This window comes from Bidens hawaiensis, unplaced genomic scaffold (assembly GCF_021521415.1).
Source record: "Bidens hawaiensis isolate Kalapana, Puna unplaced genomic scaffold, B.hawaiensis_p1.1 tig00012097_1, whole genome shotgun sequence".
Lineage (NCBI taxonomy): Eukaryota > Viridiplantae > Streptophyta > Magnoliopsida > Asterales > Asteraceae > Bidens > Bidens hawaiensis.
Window position 1 is genome coordinate 318,023 of NW_027491973.1, and position 21,092 is coordinate 339,114.

General features: G+C 36.2%; 1 protein-coding gene and 2 pseudogenes across 3 annotated transcripts in view; all 3 read right to left on the minus strand.

Moving 5' to 3' along the window:
• Positions 1 to 301: 301 nt before the first annotated feature.
• On the minus strand, positions 302 to 3,880 carry LOC143539980 (phenylalanine ammonia-lyase-like; annotated as a pseudogene). The gene is made up of 2 exons (XR_013136523.1): positions 3,513 to 3,880; positions 302 to 2,056 (listed from the first exon to the last, which is right to left on the minus strand). The product of XR_013136523.1 is annotated as a phenylalanine ammonia-lyase-like (transcript).
• Positions 3,881 to 8,278: 4,398 nt separating this feature from the next.
• LOC143539982 (aquaporin PIP2-1-like) overlaps positions 8,279 to 21,092 on the minus strand; it is a 179,774-nt gene continuing 166,960 nt past the window's right edge. The window contains exon 4 of the mRNA XM_077033155.1: positions 8,279 to 8,290. Coding sequence (XP_076889270.1) covers positions 8,289 to 8,290 — 2 coding nt within the window. The 3' untranslated portion in view covers positions 8,279 to 8,288. The remainder of the gene's footprint in view (positions 8,291 to 21,092) is intronic.
• On the minus strand, positions 15,901 to 20,802 carry LOC143539981 (ethylene-insensitive protein 2.2-like; annotated as a pseudogene). Its single transcript, XR_013136524.1, has 8 exons — positions 20,731 to 20,802; positions 19,774 to 20,296; positions 19,597 to 19,683; positions 19,393 to 19,503; positions 19,088 to 19,303; positions 18,815 to 19,000; positions 16,467 to 18,735; positions 15,901 to 16,384 (listed from the first exon to the last, which is right to left on the minus strand). The product of XR_013136524.1 is annotated as an ethylene-insensitive protein 2.2-like (transcript).

A 21,092-nucleotide genomic window follows, 5' to 3' on the forward strand; every position in this document is an offset into this window, starting at 1 on the left:
AATAAAGAAAAAAAGGACTAAAACTTTATTGTTAGCTAGTTAATAATAGTTTCTCTGTATAAATTAACAACCAGTATTTTTTCTAATATAAAAAAGATAATAATAAACCTAAACAACTAATAATAAAGTTTACCAATTATAATGACAATGATAAAATGTAAATGATCAATTTAGTATTCAAAATATAAACATGACAAGAACTAGCCATAATGATATATATATAAATCAAACAATTATAAGTCGGTATACATATGATCAAGTATTCATTAAAACACATTTAGAGCAAACAATCACAAACTTGGATCTAAGAGATTGGAAGAGGAACACCATTCCAACCCTGTACACACTCTAGCAATGGATCAATGATTTGGCCTTTGCACATTGCTGTAAACACCTTATCAAACTCTTCACCCGGTGAAGTCACCTTCTCACCCGTTAAAAACCCGGTCCCAAGCTCCTCCCTCACAAACCTGTAAAGCGGGTACGATCTGCACGCTTTGATCCTGTTCGGGATCGCCAATGTACCATCTTCATATGCCACTCGAACACCCTCAACTTCTTTAGGCAAAACCGCTTTCAACTCGGCTTCAAAAGCACTAATCTTTTGGAAAATAGAAGTGCTTGTGTTCTTCTCATTTTCACCATTGTTTAAAGCGTGATCGACGAGCACTTGTCGAAGCTTTTGCATTAACGGGTAAGTGGTGCTGCAAGGGTCGTCGATGTATGCAAAAACATACTCGCGGTCAACGACTCTAAGTAAGTCCTTTTCACAGAATCTTGACGGGTGAAGCTCACCCGTCAGCCCCGTGGTTAATACCTTTTTAGCCACGGAGCTCACAGTGTTTTTCACTGTGGATTTCATATTCTCTTCTAGATGCCTCAAGTCAATTGACTGGCATAGAGCAACTAAGTATGTAGATGACATGAGCTTCAATATTTCGACTGCTTCCGCGGTTTTTCTAGCGGATATTAATCCCAAAGAGTTTACATCTTGGTTATGTTGTTCCGCGCTTTGAACATGGTTTGTCACCGGGTTTGCAAGAAACTGGAGTTCGGAACAATATGAAGCCATGGCGATTTCCCCTCCTTTAAACCCGTAATCCAAGCTCGGGTTCCTTCCACCCGAAAGATTCGAAGGTAACCCGTTGTTGTAAAAGTCGTTAACGAGCTCGGAGAATTGAGCAAACATGAGTTTTCCAATGGAGGCAATGGCTAAGCGAGTATTGTCCATGGAAACCCCAATAGGGGTTCCTTGGAAGTTGCCTCCGTGTAAAGCTTTGTTCCGCGAAACATCGATTAACGGGTTATCATTGACCGAGTTGATCTCTCTCTCGATCATTTTAGTCGACGATCGAATAACCTCGATGTGTGGCCCGAGCCATTGGGGCGATGTTCTCAACGCGTAGCGGTCTTGTTTTGGTTTTTGTAAAGGGTCCATTTCATGGACCTTTTGCGCGGCTCTTAACATAATCGCTTCCGTCTAAAATGTACTCCATTATGGCCGCGGCCTCTATCTGGCCCGGATGGTGCTTTAGCTTGTGCGTCAAATGATCAGTAAACTCGGGTTTACCTTGCATAACCTCGGCGGAAAATAGCCGACAAGACTTCGGATAGTAACGCAAGTACATTGGCTTCAAACAAAACCATTGAGGCCATTCCTGATCCAACCGCGGTGCCATTAACTAGTGCTAGGCCTTCTTTAGGCTGTAGCTCAAAGAACCCGCCGGCCACACCCGCAAGGGCAAAGGCCTTTTCGGCATTGAGGATTTCTCCATTGGGCCCGACGGCCTTGGAGTTGGGCCGGCCCGTGAGGAGGCCCGCGATATAGGAAAGGGGGACTAAGTCTCCAGACGCAGTGATGGTACCTCGAAGGGGTAAACACGGGGTGATGTTTGTGTTGAGGAACTTGGTTATGGCTTCCAAGATCTCGAAACGGATGCCGGAGTAACCCTGGAGTAGAGTGTTGATTCTCACGAGCATAGCGGCTCTTGTGGCTGAATGTGGAAGTGTGTGGCTTGATTCTGTGTCATTGCCAAAGATTCCAGCGTTCAAGAATCTGAAATATTGTTTAAGTTAAAAATAATGTCAGCCATAATATTAACCTTAACTAGACATTCTATGTTTGTTAGACCGTTTAAAAAAAAAAAGAGAAAAACTATGATAATAAGTGAACCACAATATATTAACATAACTACTACATAAGTTAACCTTTAAAATCAAGTACCAACTTTTTATAATATTAAAAGGTGCCTCTTTCTTTTAAAGTTTGGTAGCCAAATTTTGATGGTGATCATGGACTTATTGAGGCATCCACCAAACCCATAACTCTTATATTGCTCTCCTCTTTTATTCAATGACACCTCCAATAAATAATAGCACCCACAAGTCCTACTAAGACTTGTCCATGTCTTAAAAGCCACATCAAATTCAAACTAGAACCATCGTGGGCTTGTGGCCCTAGTCTACCCACTTCGTTTGAATCTATTGACCTTCAACAAACCAATCATCTGGTATCTCTAGCACATAGATGTTTACATTTTATATATTATATACTATTTTAGTACCGTTTGTTGAGACCTGTTGTAAAAGGAATATGAGTGTGTTTTATTAAAAAAGTTTAGAAACTGAATTGTAGTTAGAATTAACGTGTTGTGGAGTTTTGTTGTGAGTGTTGTAAGAGATTCCTAAACGTTTGTATGTTTATGTGATTGTTTTTGGCTCGTTTTCACCATTGCAGCTTTTTAATAGTTCATTTTTGAGGAGTTCCCGCTAAAGAACTGCCTCAAACGGCCATTAGTGGGACCAGGGGTTGGGTGTTTTAATTTTTTTAATTTGTTACTTTATTTTTAATTAGTTTTTAATATGCATTTAATTGTTTTAATAAATTTAGAATCTTTATATTTTTAAACGATTATTTTAATAATAAGTAATTAAAGAATTACTATTTTTTTTCTACTAGTTTACTTTATGTAATTGTTATTGTTATGCTCTTCTACATCTAACTTTAGATAACTAAGGAATAATTATTATTAGATTTTCTATTATTATTATTATGCTTTTTGAAAAGATTGGCTACTAAAGCTAAATATAAAATACAGTAATGACGTAATGCTTTTGGATGTTTTTCTTTTTTTTTTCCTAAACGTTGATTTAATAGCAAGACCAAGTATTTCTTGACGTAAAAGCTAATTAGTAGCAAGCAAGTATTTTTTGATCTTGTCACGGACTTGTTCTTAGATTAGCCATACCAAAACTTTGACTTTAAGTGGTGATTTTTTGTAAGATTAAGCGGCCATTGGGCAATTTTGTACAACAATTAAGAGACTGAACGATTAAGATATAGCCTCTAAATTATTTAGCATGTTTTTTAAACTTACCCATTAAGATGTCTTTTAGTAAAACAAGCAGACTTCACGTCAGCATATTCAGATATAGCGTCTTAACGAAATCATTAACAGGCTACCAAACAACATGCATATACAGTATTAATAAACCCAACGTAAATTCTTTACCTAATGAGCTCCTTCTGAAGAGCTCCACCATTCTTAGTCCTCCTATGCGAAGTAGCTCCAAATCCGGTGGTAACACCATAACTATCCGTCCCTTTATTCATACTCTCCATCACCCACTCACTACTCGCCTTCACCCCACCCCTAGCCGACTCAGACAACTCCACTTTCACACCCGAACCACCCGCAATCCCAGCCACCTGAGACACAGTCAACGTCTCGCCTCCCAACTTAACCACAGGCTTCCTAAACTCACCCACCATTCTCTTCACCTCATCAAGATGACTCCCAGTCAACGCCTCAGCCGCAACACCCCAGTTCAACGGATCATTAATGCAAAACTCATTAGCATGCCCGTTATTCTCCATTACTTGTACGTGTGTGTATGTGAATAATATACACTGATCAGGTGGTATGATATGGTATGGTATATATATAACTATATATAGGTGAAGTACGGAATGATTGAATGGTGGCAAAATGTGTTGGGTAGAGGGTAGCTAAGGATTGTGGTTTATATAGAGAGAATGAGGTGTATGTAAATTGGGTAAGTAGGTAGGCACAAATGATGGTGGGTTGGGTGAGGATTGATCACAGCCGTTTATTACATGTGATTGTTATTCAACGGTGGAGATTGGAGCCATGGAGTTGGGGGCCACAATCAAAGCTAAGAAAAGTAGTTGGGTTTAGCATGCTATTCAATGGCTGCAAATATGAATAAAGAGAGGGAGTTGGTGTGTATGTGTATGTGTATGTGTATGTGTATGTGTATGTGTATGTGTATGTGTATGTGTTTTATATTCTAAGTTGTTACCTTTTAATATTAACATAAAATGGTTTGTGACAAAAAGGAGAGCATATAGTAGAAATATATATTAAACAGGTATAAAAAACAGTCACCCCATGTCACATTACTCTGGTGAACTTAAATCTATAGTATGGTCCGTTGGATGATGTTATCGATAGATAGATGATACCTATTGGGAACCTACATCTAGAGTATTTAATAATTGTCACTAGTAAGTTCTAACTTCCGAACATTGTTGATACTCTGGATCAACATTCGAAAACAATCAATCCGTATCATTTCTACCTTCTAGTATGTTTGATGTTGGATTGTCATTCAAAAACGATCAATCCGTACCATATAATTAAGAAGATACTTTTTCGCTTTCTTACTATTTGTCATATATAGTTCCTACAGCTGTAGAGGTGTCTTTATTACCCCATGTCATGTTAAGCCATGTGGTCGACTCGGTTCATAGTATGGTTCGTGTTTGCTTGAAAATGTTATGTGTTGTGGTATTTAACGTTTGCCATTATTATGTGTAATCTCGGAAATTTGTTTGTTGATTCCAGTCAACACTTAATTATAACTTTTTTGAATAGTTATTGTGAGATGTAAAATTGATTCATGTAGATATTTGTAAATTGTATAGTAACACAACGGAATGTAATAGCTGACACATTTTCTAGTCAAAGTCAAGAGCCTTCACAATATTAGTGGCAGCCATCCCACGATGACTACCTTTGCTTATGATGAGTTTCCTAGTGATTTCATTTCATTTATGCGTTGAAAAGTCTCGGTGTAATATATGATGTAATGTAATGGTGGTTATATACTTATATGTGAAATCGTGATGAGTGAAGGATCGAGCTGAGCTCAACTTAACTCGTTTCGAACTCTGTCACTTAAACTTAAGTACGAACTATGAGTAGTTTTCAAGCTCGAACTAAACTCATTTATTATTTTTTTTATATTTATATTATAAAGGTGGGGATCTAGAGAGAACTAGAGAACTAATAAAAATTAATAAAAACTATTTTTAACTTTTTTTAAAAACTCAATTTGCGATTTTTTTTCTTTTCTCCTTCTAATAAGATAATATTGTTCCTAAAAAAAATCAGCGATGTAGTGCATATGTACACTAATGTGTATTGCATATATAGTGTTTTATTGCATATAATACAACACAATTGCATTATACAATACACACTATTGAATATATGCAAATACAAACACTAATAATTGTACTCGAAACAAACTATCGCATATACGTAATACAACACCAATGCACATATGCACTATATTGTTTTTTTTTATATTTTTGTATATAATATAACACTATTGCACTAATACAATACAAAAAATTGCATATATGCTATTCAACATTACTGCACATATCAAAATACACACTAGTGCACATATGCAATAAAAAAAAGTCGATGTATTGCATATGTGCACTACAACGGGTTTTTTTTATTTTTTTTTATATTTTTCGAGTAAATGGTAACATAATATAAGAATAATGGCAAAAACGGAAATTTAAAAATATTTTTTTTAATTAAATTAAAAATATTTTTTTATTAGTTCTCTGGTTCTCTCTTAAGAAGGAGTTTTCTCTTGATCATCTCCCTATATATATATATATACATATATATATATATATATATATGATCAGGATCATGTGAGAACTTTTTAAGAATTGAGAACCATAAGAACCATTTTGGATCACATAAAAACCCAAAAACAAAAAAAAATCATAAAAAAAACACAAAAATAAAAAAAGTAAAAAAAACCAAAGTTCTTATTTATCACCTCGGTTTCTAAAAAAACCGTAAAAAAAATTATCGGTTTAGCTAAATTATACATATATGTATAATATGTACATATATGTACACACATGTTTTTTTCCTATACATATATGTATATTTTAAGGTAAATGATAATGTACATATGTGTACATTACGTAACTAGAGATTAAATGAAAGTATACATATGTGTATAGGTACAATACGAATTAAAAAGAAAAAAAATCGGTTTTTTTTATTATACATATATGTATAATATGTACACACATGTTTTTTTCCTATACATATATGTATAATTTAAGGTAAATAATAATGTACATATGTGTACATTACGTAACTAGAGATTAAATTAAAGTATACATATGTATATAGGTATCATACGAATTAAAAAGAAAAAAAAATTCGTTTTTTTTTATGAAACCGGAATGAAATATAAAAATTTTGGTTTTTTTACTTTTTTAAAATTTTTGTTTTTTTTTTTTGTTTTATTATCTTTTAAATATTTTTTTGATGTTTTTTTTAATGGTCCAAAATGATTCTCAAAGTTCTCAATTTGTCAATGGTTTTCTTTGGATGCTTAACCTATATATATATATATATAGGGTTAGGTTAGAATAAAAACCCACTTGAGTTGTGAAAACTCTAGAAACTCATTCTCAATCAGTTGTTTTTAATTAAAGATTAAATCTTGTGGTACATAATTAAAGTTAATAAAAAATGTAAAAGTTTATTTACATTTTCTATATCTTAAAAACATATATAAAAATTACTAAAAGAATGTAAAAAAAATGAGAACCCCTTTGAGTTTTAAGAACTCGAAAGAACTCAATGTAACGATTTTTTTTTTCGAATTTTTTTTACACATGCGTAATATATGTAGGTTACATACACGTAAAAAAATTACAGAATTTTTTACGCACCGAGTCGACTTTTTACACATGTGTAACGGACGCAAAAGTTAGTGTAATCACTTACATCTTTATTCTCTCTCCTACTTTGACTTTTTTAGAGGAGATTTTAAATGAGAACCCCTTTGAGTTTTAAGAACTCGAAAGAACTCAGTGTAACGATTTTTTTTTTCGAATTTTTTTTACACATGCGTAATATATGTAGGTTACATACACGTAAAAAAATCACAGAATTTTTTACTCACCGAGTCGACTTTTTACACATGTGTGACGCAAAAGTTAGTGTAATCACTTACATCTTTATTCTCTCTCCTACTTTGATTTTTTTGCCAGATTTGATCTCAACCACGTATTTCAATTCATTTAATTAAATGTGTGGCCAAAAAATGAGTTATTAAGTTCTTACAACTCAACATGGTTCTCAAAATATCTCTCCTCTCTCTATATATATGTGTGTGTATATATATATATATTAATTAGTTATTTTTATCATAATTCTATGCGTTGTAATTATTATATCAACTATTCATTTAAATTATTAAATAAAATCTATAAGAAAATAATTGGCTTACACTTACCTGAGCTTGAAGGGTGAGTATTTCTTTTTATTAAACATTGTCTAATAAAAATTATACAAACAGTTATTGAGCGTCTTGACTCGTTTACATCAATAAGGCAGATTGTAGCGGGTGACAAAGTGGGGCGACCCCCCCCCCCGACGATAATAGGGGCGATTTGGGGGTAGGGATGCATGCATTTATCGCCTTGGTGTGTTTTTTAGTATGCCTTTTTTAATTTTAATGTATTTTTTTATTTAATTTAATGAGTTTTAAAACTAGTTATTCTAGTAACTCTATTCGTTGGTTCATGTTCTCCGTATCCATAATGAGTTTTTATTTGTTTAATTTAATTACAAAAAGAAAAAAAAAGATGACCTGTCGATGTAATGGGGCTACCGGCTACAAAACCATCACACTCCTAAAACAAAAATGAAAAAAAATCCCAAACTAGCCCTTTTTAAAGAGAGAAATTAAAAATAACTCAACTTTTGTTTAAAATCCGAAAGTAGCCATCATAATCTCGTTTGGTGCGACACATTGGGAATTGATCCGACGAGATTCCAATATTTAAGTAATCTCGTCTTCCCCAACCAAATTTTAGGAAATCCGTCTACTCCGTCCATTTTTAAGGAAAAAAAAATTTGTCTTTTTCTTTAACATTATTTCTCTCTCTTCTCACCTCCCCCTTCCCAATTTCTCTCTATTATCTTCCTTCATCATCTTTATCATCTTCCTTAAAAAAACCTCTAACCATGTAAAACGGATTGGCTCCGGCGATGTTTGAACCGTTTCTGGCGATCACAAATCAAAGCCCGATAAATCTGACCATTGACTTTGATTTGTGATCGCCAGAACCCAATTCGGTTTACATGGTTGGAGGTTTTTTTATAAGGAAGATGATGAAGATGATAGAGAGAAATTGGGAAGAGAGAGAAATAGTGTTAAAGAAAAAGAAAAAACTTTTTTCTTAAAAATAGACGAAGCAGGTTGCAGGCGGGATTTCCTAAAATTTGGTCGGGGAAGATGAGATTACTTAAAATTTGGACGGAGCTGACGATATTCAAATCATTTTGAATCTCGTTGGATCGATTCCCAATGTATCGCCCCAGACAAGATTTGGAGGGCTATTTTTGGATTTTAAACAAAAGTTGGGTTATTTTTAATTTCTTTCTCTAAAAAAAGGTTAGTTTGGGAATTTTCCTCACAAAAATTGCCCTTTAATGTCACTTACCCCATAATTTGTAGCTCTCACTACACAGCCTAATTGTTTGAAGATAATTGTACTATTGTATTGTATTGATTATGTTGCTTGCTACAAAAGAGGTAAAAGTAAAAAAAAATGAAATCTGTAAACAAGCCATCAAACTTATTTTAATTGATCGACAGTTATGGTGATGAAACACAAGATAAGACTTACAAAAGGCCTTCATGTCGTTTCCTCATTGTTACCTGCCAATTCATTATTATATCTTCTAGTCTTCTTTTCCACGAGGCTGTTACAACTTTTTTTTATTCGAAAGCAATGCGCTTTTTTAGCTAACCCGGACAAAGAAAGAGACACTTTATCGGTTCACTATGTATATCGCTTCGATATATCCGGCCAAACTCAAGAACCAGATAAGATCATACTTAATTTTAAAATATTCAAATAATACATAACATTTGTATACTGTATTAAATTTATTAAATGTTTAATTAATACATGTATGCTGTGTTATATATAAAAAGATAACAAAGTTTTACTGGTTACATAAAAAAAGCAAAGTATGAAAAAAAATTTTAAGGATAAAAAATAAAAGTTGCTAAACAAGGTCTTAAATTAATTTATATATTAGAAATGTAACACCAATATTTTTCTATAACTTAACAATAAAAACAAGTTTGCCCTTTCATTTGATGGAGTAAGAAACTGAAAAAAGAGCAAGGGACACAATGTGATGCCGGTTGACAACCATACAAACAATTCATTTAGAGTAAAGTGTCAAAATCGTCCATGAGGTTTGATTGATTATGCGATTTTTGTCCAAATAGTTTGTTTTGTGCAACTGGACCATCGAGGTTTCCTACTTCTTCCCAATTACGTCTAAACCGTTAACTCCGTTAAATAGATCGTTAAGTCAAGGGCAAACGCGTCTTTTCAGTCCATTTATTATTTTTAATTTATATTTTTATGAGCACATCCTCAATATTCTATTATTATACAAATGAAGATAATATAATGTGCACATATTATACAAAAGTAGAGTAGCAACGACCCTCACCTGATTCAACCTCGCCGGCCACCGCAACCTGATTCTGTGTCGCCGGCCATCCCATATTTGATATCTCCGACGATCTACCACTAGCCACACCGATCTTACTTGGTTTCATCATAACATCGTGGTTCATATAGGGCGATTTTGCACCAGATCCGGTTCAAATCACGAATTAAACCATATGATTTGTAACATGAATTATTTGGGCAAAATTAAACATGATTTGAACACAAATCGATGGCGAACTTTGATTCAGGAGGCTGAAATTGACATCATGCCCTTACTAGTTGACGGAAAATCAAGGTAAAATGGGGAAGGGATGGTGGCGGTTTCAGGCGGCAGCGGTGGGTGGAGTTGCAGGAAGCGGTTGTGGATTTAGGCGGAGTTGGGTCTGGTTGCTGTAAATATCTCTGAAGGAGGTAACACTTTTATCCAGTGAGTGGGTGAGGTTGCTGGATTGTTAGCCGGATGGAGGTTTGATGGTAGTCGGGGTAAGAGACGAAGAAACGAAGATGAATCCGGGTGGTGGGTCCCATGTTATTAGTTTTATTTTATGGTTATTTTTATATTTTTTGAAATAACTATATAAAAAGACAAGCTTACCCTTCATTTAACGTTAAACAATTAACGATTTAGACGTAACTGGCAAGAAGTGGGAAACCTCGATGGTCCAGTTGCACAAAACAAACTATTTGGACGAAAACCGCATAATCAATTAAACCTTAAGGACGATTTTGACACTTTACTAATTCATTTATCAAAGAAGGAACCCAAGTGATTCACACCTTAAAACCATGGTGACGCAAAATGCAATTTACTCTTAAATCAATAAAGGTATATGAATAATTTAGTTTAATTACAATACTCACAAACCACCCTCTTTCATTGGCTAGATAATGATGAAGGTTTATTAGCTGCGGCGCGCTCCCGTGTCCAAGAATCAATATTTTTTCTTATCCTAGCTTCCAATAGGTGTCCGTTTTTGTGTGGTTTAGACTTAAGATGAAAATGAATTTTTTTAGAACCTATGTGTGTAAAAAGGTAAAATAAATATATATACACATTTGCACACATCAAATTGATATGAATTACTTGTTACTCGATTTCATTTTTAATTGTTTCATATAGGAGTTTGGATACTCATCAATCTATGCATTCATGTTCACCACGAGACTTTCTAATACTACTTATAAATCCTTACCGTCTGAGAATGAAAACCACTAAATAGCATCTTGATACCACTAGACCAATACAATTTATTTTTTTTAAACGATCCATTTCAACCCGTACCTAATCATGCTAAAACCAGTTTGGTGAAGTTTTAAATGCAGATTTAAATATTGAATGCGAACATGTATATTTCACGTGGTGTTATTGACTTATTGTGTTTTAAATTATGTTTACAGCTCATTGTATGGACTTGGAGGATGAGAGTCACCCAAATGTACGTATCATGAACATGCACTGTGTAGATCCGTTGAGTACGACCACATAGTTGGATCTTCTGTATTAAAAAATAATATTCTTTTTATTGTTAATGACTTAATGTGTTGGTGTGGCACACAACATGTCAGAAAACTATCATTTACTACCTACCAAGCCCATGAAAGAAAAACAAATTCGACGGATCGTAACAAAAAAATAATGTAAATGTTCAAATAACGTGTCCTGTAAAATGTAATAAACTATTAACTTTTTAAAAGCCAACTTTAAATTTATAAAAAAAAAATACAAATAGTTTTAAACAATTTCCCCAATTTATTATGCTACCACATTCTCAATATTAAAACCTTGCCAACTCTCCCAATCCATCTTCAAATGTTTGTTATGTGACTAAGAAACAAGAATGAAGTTGTTTTTATTTCTCCTACCTTTTGCCAATTGAACGAGGTTTATTGTAAAAAATTATTTCATTTCTTGTCTTCTATGCCATCCATAAAGTAACAGACGATATCGCTTGGATCAACTCCCCATTTCTTTTTGTGAGCCAGTGCTTCTTCGGAATCTCTGAAAGCTCTGCCACCGTAGAGATCAACGGCAACTTACAAACTCTCAAAACAACATTTAAATTACACATTTATTATTCTTGATAAATGATAATCATGGGATTTGAGCACACACCTCTTAAAGAGATTAAACCTTATCAATCAGGCTCCATAATTTGTTATTAAATAATTTATATGCATATATAATTGATTGTTGTTTTAATTGGCGTTGTCTAATTAACACGCACTTATCCCCCGCTTGTGTCATGGTGGTAGAAGGCTCGACTCTCCAGTAGAGACTCAAGTTTGAACTTCCCTAGTGTTACTTTTGGGTGGATATTGACAATGAAGGATTTGAGCTAGGTCTGGTGCAAATGTTGTCAGTTCGAACCTTGAGACCACCCGGGCTTTCGTCTCACTATGTATTACGCCAAATAGTTATACTCTTGTGGTGGCCCAACGACTGTCAAGTGGTAGTCGGCGGTATGGTTTCCCGGGGGAACACCCAAACCAAACTCTGAAGCCAGCGTGAGCCCGATTAATGCAACATAGTCTGACCAGAGTGGGGCATCGAAGCTCTTCAAGTTTGAAGCTACAGTAACCTAAATACAAAAGAGTTGTCTTTAAAAAAAATGAAAAAAAAACAACACGTACTTGAAATTGGAATTTCAAAATTCTTTTGCATGAAAATCATTTATATTTTGTTACTTTAATTATTAGAATTTAGGTATTGCGTAATCGTGTAAAATTTAGGTATTGCGTAATCGTGTTTATATTTAATACGTTTTCTTAACTGATCTTTTGTAAGTTGTTTCGCATGATTGGTCAAAGCATTATATAATAATAATATCGAGGGATACCAAAATACATACAAGACATAATGTCATGATATTTATGTTAAAATTAGTATTTAGTGCCGCGTTTTAGCAGGGGCGTAAAACCATGTAAAAAGTAATGTTGAAAACTTTTATTGAATCCGTATGTTAAAGGGGCAACGTTTCACTAGCACATGTGTTAGAGGGAGGATTGGACCCGCACTTTGTTGCGGGTTTTTTAAACGAAAAGCATGGCGGATCCTCTATAGTGGTGCGGGGGTCGGCTGACCCTGTGAAAACTTTTTTTTAGTATTATATATGCGCTAAAATCCCTATCAACCCTTGTGAAATTTAACATCGACTCTGTGGTTTAAACGAGATTGAATGTGAAGAAAGAATAGTAAGAACCTTTCTTCGACGGCGGTGCAAGATGCTAGTTGCAGGTTTCCGATGGTTAGTTTTAGAGACAGTGAAGCACATAGAAGAAAAGAAAATAGCATTTTATTTTGTTATTTTATGACTCTTTTAAAATATAATTGGGACAACTCAAATAGGCACCCATATAGGTTGTAGATAGGGGTGGCAATCTTGACCCAAACCATTTCAAATGAAACAATTTGGGTTATTTTAAAAATTAAATAGGCTGTTTTAGGTCAAAGATTTTAATTAAATGTGTCAAATTGGATCATTTGAAATTTCATCTTGTTATTTTCGGGTTAAAATGAATCGACATATTCAAGGAAATAGGTCGACGTGGGTTAGTGTCCTAAGGAAATGTGGTAGGTTTCGGATCGGAACAGGTTTACGCACAAGACAGGTTTCGACACGAAACAGGTTTGAGATTGGAACGGGTTCGGTTCAGGTTTCAAGCCAACACGAGTTTTCACACAAGACGTGCTGGGTTTTGGTTTCTTTCTGGTTGATTCTGGACTCGTTTTTTGGTTTTCTTTTTCGTTTTTGTTCGATTTCAGTTTTTTTAGTTTCGTTTTGATCGATATTTTACCTGTAGTATCAAAGGTAACGATATCACGATGATATACCCCATCAAACCTTTAAATTTAATTTACCTGTTTCAATAATCAAAAATTAATTATAGGATATGCAATAAATAAAATTGAGTTGGAGAAAAACAAACCTAGGAAGGAAAGAACATGAAATTTAAGGTTGTACCTCGGCTCGGCAGATCTTCAAGCAAACGACAAGAGAGAATATGAGTCGGTTGGAGGTGGGGGAGTTGTGAAGTAAAGATGCTTCTGGACGTGCGTCACACGGTGTTGCACGTTTGCTTCATTTCTTTTCCTCAAAATATGCTTATTCTTAATTATTAGCTGTCGTATTTCATAATTAAACTATTTTAATTAAGGTATTGTGGTTTTTATTAATCCCTACTATCGTCTTTTGGTCACCACCGATCCCAACTAACGAATTGACTGCTGACGGTCTCAACTTTTAGCGTATTTGTTCATAACGGCCCGCAACTAACAGAATCCTAACGTCGTTAGTTTCAGGTCGCTGGAAAAATATTTTTGGCCGGAAAATTCAAAATTTTGCCTGAAAACTCAACATTTTCGTCCCAAACATCTTGTTAACTTGTATTGGACCTTTAGGAACATTTTTCTAATAAAAGCCTTGATTAATGAGGTCGTCGGAAACCCTAGAATCATCGTCGGAATCGGTTGATGGTGCTCAAGTGGTTGTAGTTGGTTGGCGGTGAGTCAATTGGTGGTTGCGGTGTTCAGATGGTGATTTCCGCCAACAAATTTGACTTTCGGTCAAAATGTTTTTTTGACGACCTGAAACTAACAGTGTTAGGATTTTGTTAGTTGCGGACCCTTATGAACGAATACGTTAAAAGTTGGACCGTTAGTAGTCAATTCATTAGTTGGGGCCGACAGTGACCAAAAGACAATAGTTGGAATTAATAAAAACCAATATACCATTAATTAATGTGCCTTCTTTAGTTTTCTTATAGTCCAGGATATTATTGATTTATTGTGATGGTTTAAGCCTGGAATCTTATTATCTTTAGTTAGAACCCCGACTCAAATGGGTTTCTCTGTAATAATTCAAAATGAATTTCCTCCTTTGATGGCGTTATTGGGTGAATCAGGACTAGAGGGTTAAATCGACGTTCCATTTCAGGAAATTCACTCAGGTGTTAATTATAGTTCGTTAAAATAACTTAGAAAGATGTCGCGTGATGCGACAGGAAACACAGACACAAGTGATTATATAATTTCATCATATACGATAATTAATCATTTGTGTGCGTTTTGAAGCAGATATTCGGGTCATTCGGCAGATAATTGAGAGAAGATTACCATTCATATTTCATAACATGTTATGTCCAGTTGTCAACAAGTAACATTTCAAAAGTTGACTTTGGGAGGCCATCCACCTACTGCACTCAATGACGGGCTTATTTGATGGAACATTTGAAAAATGATTTGTTTTTTCACATTAATCTACAAGATTACATGAAATAATGTCAACAACAAATTATGGTTTAAATATATTACTCTGCCACCTTAACTAAATGAGAATAACGTTGATTAACGCCTTCTACTTTACTTTTTACTCATGTTACTTCACAACCTTGCATACACGGACATAACGGCTATAACTAGTTTATACTCAGATATAATCGATTATCGATCAAATTTGTATCAAATGTTATTATTTTATATGTTAACTATTATGGGTGGCAATCTTGACCCAAACCATTTCAAATGGGTCAATTTGAATTGTTTTGAAAATCATATGGGTTGGTTTGGGTCATAGATTTTAACTAAATGGAGCCAGATAGGTCACTTGAAATTCCACCTTATTTTCGGGTCAAAATGGGTCGACAAATTTAAAGAAATGGGTCGATGTGGGTTAGTGTCTTTAAGGAAAAGTGGCAGGCTCGGGTTGAAACGGGTTTTTGGATTGGAACGAGTTTGGTTTAGGTTTTGGCTCGGAATGAGTTTTGACCCGAACCTGTTGACCCTAACCTGTTCCGACCCTAACAAAAACTATCCTTTTCTTAGTCGACCCATTCCAACCCATAACCCGTTTCGACCCAACCCAACCCAACCCAACCCATTTGCCACCCTTAAATTTAGTATTAACTATTAGGTGTTATATACTGTTAAGGAAAACTTAAAACAACATGCCAAATATATATTTGAAACAAAAAAGGTTAAGCTAAACTAAAGTTGATTTAATTTAACATTTGTGAAGGGTGATGATAATAGATTGCATAATGGTGCTTCCAATTCTGCTTATAATCGTTAATGTGTATCCCATAGAAAAAAATTTACAGATCACATAACGACAGCAAGAGATTCATTGTTTTCTTGCTCTTTTTCAATCCCACAACTGTCAACCAACCAAAACTTAAGTCAGTTACACTCCATAAGCTACCGGCTTGTTCACATTCACATTCACCCCTTCTGTCACCTTGCTCGACAGCCTCCGCTTATACCGCTTCAGAACCGACGCCAGGTTCTCTTTTCCTTTCGGGAACGCCACGTCTCCAGCCGCAGTGCCCGTCCGTCCTTTCCTACATGATACTGCAATCTCCACATCCTTCACTATGTCCAATAGACTCCCCGCAGTTGTGCATTTCCCTTTGCTTTGTTTCGCCATTGGCGGGTAACAGACTGGCTGCAGTTTTAGGTGGAGATGCGCGTTGTTGTTGGTAGGAACTTGGGAGTTGAAGACAGAAACACGGGTTCATTGCGGCCCTTGGCTTTGAAAATGCTAGCTCAATTATCCCCTGCGGTAAAACACGTACAGTCAAAAACCCTAAACCTTAAACCTTAAAACACATGCATAGTCGTTATTAATATAAATATTACCTGAAGACGGTTAAGAACATAAGTATATTTCCCCCAAAGCTCGGGCCGGCTTTCCATGAGTGACAACTCGAGAACCCGGTGAATGCACCACACGCCAAAGCTTGTGACTAGATCGGCCCGCCAAACGCAACCTTCCCCGCAATTGGGAATGGAGGTCACGAGGTCGATTTTCATACCCGGGTCACCCACGTGAGCCACCCCGTTCACTTCCTCGCTCTCGACTTCATAAAGAAACCGCTCCCGAGCGGCTACACGGTCCACGAGGTCCTCGTCAAGACCGCTGTTCTGTTGAAACAGCCAATTGGACCCTTCGAGTTTCAACAGCTTCACTATACAAAGTCTCAAAGATTTCAAAAGATTTGCTTCTAAATCAACCGCGGATCCGGTGTCTTGAGTGTTGATACTCAGCCTACTGTTGTTGGTCTTTTCGGCTACACCGAATTGCTCGAAAGGTTGTCTAGACCAAATGGACCAAGTGTCTGACCCAGAACTTAGCTGGTACGGGTTGACATAACCCGAAGGAGTCCCGGGACCATACATAGGGCCCGTATACATATTCATTTTGCGGCCGAGAGATCCATCCCGATGAGGAAGCGAGAGCCCGGATATATCGGGCATGCTGTAATACTTCTTCTCATTAACCGTATTATGAGTTTCAGCAGGGTGATTATAATAACTTCTTTCGGGTTGCATTGAGCTGTTCCTAGATACCACTGGATCCGGAAAGCCCGGTGGCTTAGCCGGGCTGGTCCCGTTTTGGAGACCTTTGGTTAAAGAATACGGAGCTTTGTAGTTGGTTGAACCGAAGGATGGCGATTTGGGAGCCAACGGGTCTAGTTGGTTCATGTAAGACTTGATTTGATACCCGTGAACCGTAGCGGGCTGATCATCATACCCACTTGAAACTTGTGGGATTCTTAGACCACCGGAAGACGACTGAAGCCGTAAGCTGTGGTAGCGTTTCTCACTCGGGTCCATCACGCTGAGGTTTTGACCGTTGTGCATACGCGTCTAGTAGTTGCATTTGGGTTGACAATAACGAAGATGGGCTTCGGGCTTGAACGCTTTGCGGCCTTGAAGAGTCGAATAAAGTTTTGTTGTCCACTTTCAATGCCTTCGGTTTCAGATTCGGGTTCGAGTTCATATTCCCCTTGGACTCTATTCCTAGTAACTTATCGAGTTTTCTCGCTTTCGCTTCTTGTGTTGGTTCCCCATGGAAATCAAACAACTGTCCCCAAAATTCATCAAGCACAGCAGCTAACTGTCGCCTTGCAGCCCGACCCAATCCCGCTAGCTTCGACCAACTCCCTGTACCGCTCCCTACATCTTCATGCTTCAAACCAAGACTCTTGAACGATGGTGGCCCGTCTGGTCTTACCGAATGATTCGTTTCCGGGACTACTTTCACCAGCTCTTCAGGCTGCAAAGTGTTGTTTATTATCTTGTGGTCTTCCTCTTTCACAACCTGTGAATTCCCATCTATACTCAATGTCCTTTCAATCGACTCGGGCTCTTCTTTCTTCAAATCTTCACCAGCTGAAACCTTTACCGGTAATTCCTCCGGTGGCGATGAAACAATAGTTTCAAATGCATTTTCTTCAATAGTAGCCAGCCCTTTATCTGGCTCCATAGCTTCTTCAACCAAATTCAAACTCGGTGGAAGAGAATAAGACTCGACTGATTCGTCAACTCGGTCATATTCTGATAATGGTTCCTCCACATAATCTGATCCAAAACTTGCAGATTTCAAAGGGGTTACAGCAAGCCAAAGGATCATAAAGAACGAAACACACGCCGTGAGGAGAAGTATAGTATACGCGCTGGAACTCCATCTAATATTACTTGCCCAATCACTGCTCCCAAACACCATTTCGATAACAAATATTATTGATAACCCGAGCATCCCAATAAACGTGATCAACACCATAAACTCGACAAAGCTTGAAACTTTATTCGCACCCATTACCGATCTTGATGTTGCAATCCGGAAAAGAGGGATAACAGAAGACGGGAGCAAAAGGGCGGTCACGATTTGAGTAAAGATTAGTAGTTGGTATGTGCCCTCTGCCCTGGAATGCCATGAACATAATAGTGCTGGAATAACGGACACAAATCTAATTGCGGAGTGATGATACCAGCCAGGGATGTTGAGTTTGAAGAAGTTGTGAACAATGGGTTGACCACTGAATTTCCAGGTCAACGCAGTTGTGTGACTTGAAAGCAGGAGGATCAACATTAAAGCAAAGGGTCCAACAAGATTCCTAAATGCCTGCACATAATTATGAGGTTAAGGTTAGATCATATGTTGATTGGTAATGATTACTTAAAAGGACAGTTTAGGTATGTACTTGATCCATTAAAGACAATGCATCTTGAAAAGTAAGCAAGTCAAGCCCACTACTGTAGAAAACATTTGCAGCTGAGTTCATCACAACATAATTCACCATAAAAATGCCACTGAAAACACCGGAAATCGCAAAAAGATGATCAAGACACACACTCCCTTTTGAAACCGGTTCGGGCCCCTGCATTTGCTGAAAACAGAACAAAACCAAACCGTAATTAATCATAAGAATCAAGTGAACATGTAAAGTCAATGAGATCTTTTTAGTATCATGTACCTGCACAAAAGATGAATGAAGAAAAAAATTATGAGGCATCATGCTTGCGCCGAGAAGACTGATCAAGGCAAAAACACTTTCCCCACTGAATGTTATTAGCATACCACCACCGACCGAGAGTGATGTATCGGGTTGACCCATGAGCACACTAAACAGGTAACAAACTAAAGTGAAGCTTGCCAAATACACACACATAAACTTTGCTTTACCGGTCTCCTGAAACAAGTAAATTACCATTTGACACCGAATTAGTCGTTACTCCATATAGAAAGAATAAAGAAAATAAGATGACGGGCCGGGCTTACCAACAAACCGGAGAAAAGAGGGAATAGAAAAACATCCAAAGAAGTCAACAAGACACAAGTGAACAAGCTCATGCCGAACATCAAGTGAAGCGCGTGTGCGATGCCCAAAATCTATCACAATAGGTGCATTTTTAAATATGTTAAACTTTGATCAATAATAATAATGATAGAAAGATCCATGTAAAGAATCATCATATACGATACCATAGAAAGATCGAGAGCAATCATGGATAGTTCGGCTTGAATCCCTAAAAAGATACACATGACCGTGGAGTACTCCGAGCTGCATATCTACAGATTTAGCAACAAAGATCGCGACTTCATTAAACCCGTAATCCAAAAACTTCATATTGTGTAAATAAATAATAATTAGTCAATTACCTGAGCAAGATCTCTTCCAGTGACCACAGTGGCACAAGCTGAAAGGTATTGACACAGGACAGCAGCCAAACTAAAAACAAACATCAGTAACATAAGATCATACCCGAAACGGGCCCCACCTTCGACAGCTGCAACCCATTTTCCAGGATCAACATATGCAATCGCCACGAAAAGGACCGGTACGACAGCGGGAAACAATCTTTGTGGCATGTTGGATACGGGCTTAGCGATTAACGCCTCGGATTCCATTTCACAAACTTTAAAACCAAAAAAGATTGAATTTTTATACCGCCCGGATGATCAATCAAAGATTTTGAACCCAACAACACCTAATAATTCGGAACAAGGAAGTTGAAGCATCTAAAATTCATGGCAGAAAGTGATGTCACGTGAAAACTGTTGGTGTCTTGAGATTTTGACTCAAGATGTCACAATCAAAACCACTTTCTTGATGTCTTATGAACTATTTTACATCTGCCCATCACATGAGCATTCTGTGATATGCCTGATTGATCAAGATCCTCTGTATATACACAAAAAACAAAACACAAAGCAACATCATCAACCAAAATACCAAAACTGAAAGATTTATTTACCTGATACACAAATCTCAAAACCGTTATTTATATATTAAAAACAGTCAAATTAATCAAGAAACAAAAAACAAGATAATAAACACTTAATACCAAAAATAACACCTTTCCATATATCAAAGAAACCAGTCAAACAAGATTAAACTATTTATATAAAAATCACTAGAACATTCACATATAAATGATAAATCCCATAAAACTCAAAAATCCAAATTTTAAGATTTTTAAGATGATCCATAAAACTAAAACCTGGGATCTATTGTGTTGCATAAAATGATTAAAAAAAAACTCAACTTTTAACAAACCAATAACATGAAGAATAATAAAAGTGAAGCAGGTATAGTAAACTATAAAATATAAGTACCTTTTAATTATTGGTGTTACAACAAAAGCATCATCTTTCTTGATGTTAACTTTGTGAGTTCAGAGCAGAGCAAGAAGGAAATGAAAAGATGTAGAAGAGAGATGGTGGGTGGTTATAGATAGATAGATACAAATGATTGTATGTATATGTAAGACAGAGTAAAGAAGGTATTATTATCTTGTATTCGGAGGCAACTCAGCCTATGGGAAAGAGAGGTGGCGATGAATATCTTCCACTTGCCACTTTAAAAAGAGTGTAGCTTTTTAGGTTTTAGGGCACGAGTATATCGAATTCAGCAAAATAAATATTATTATTATTTATATCTTTGTCTACGTGTACTATAATAATTTATTTGTATATAA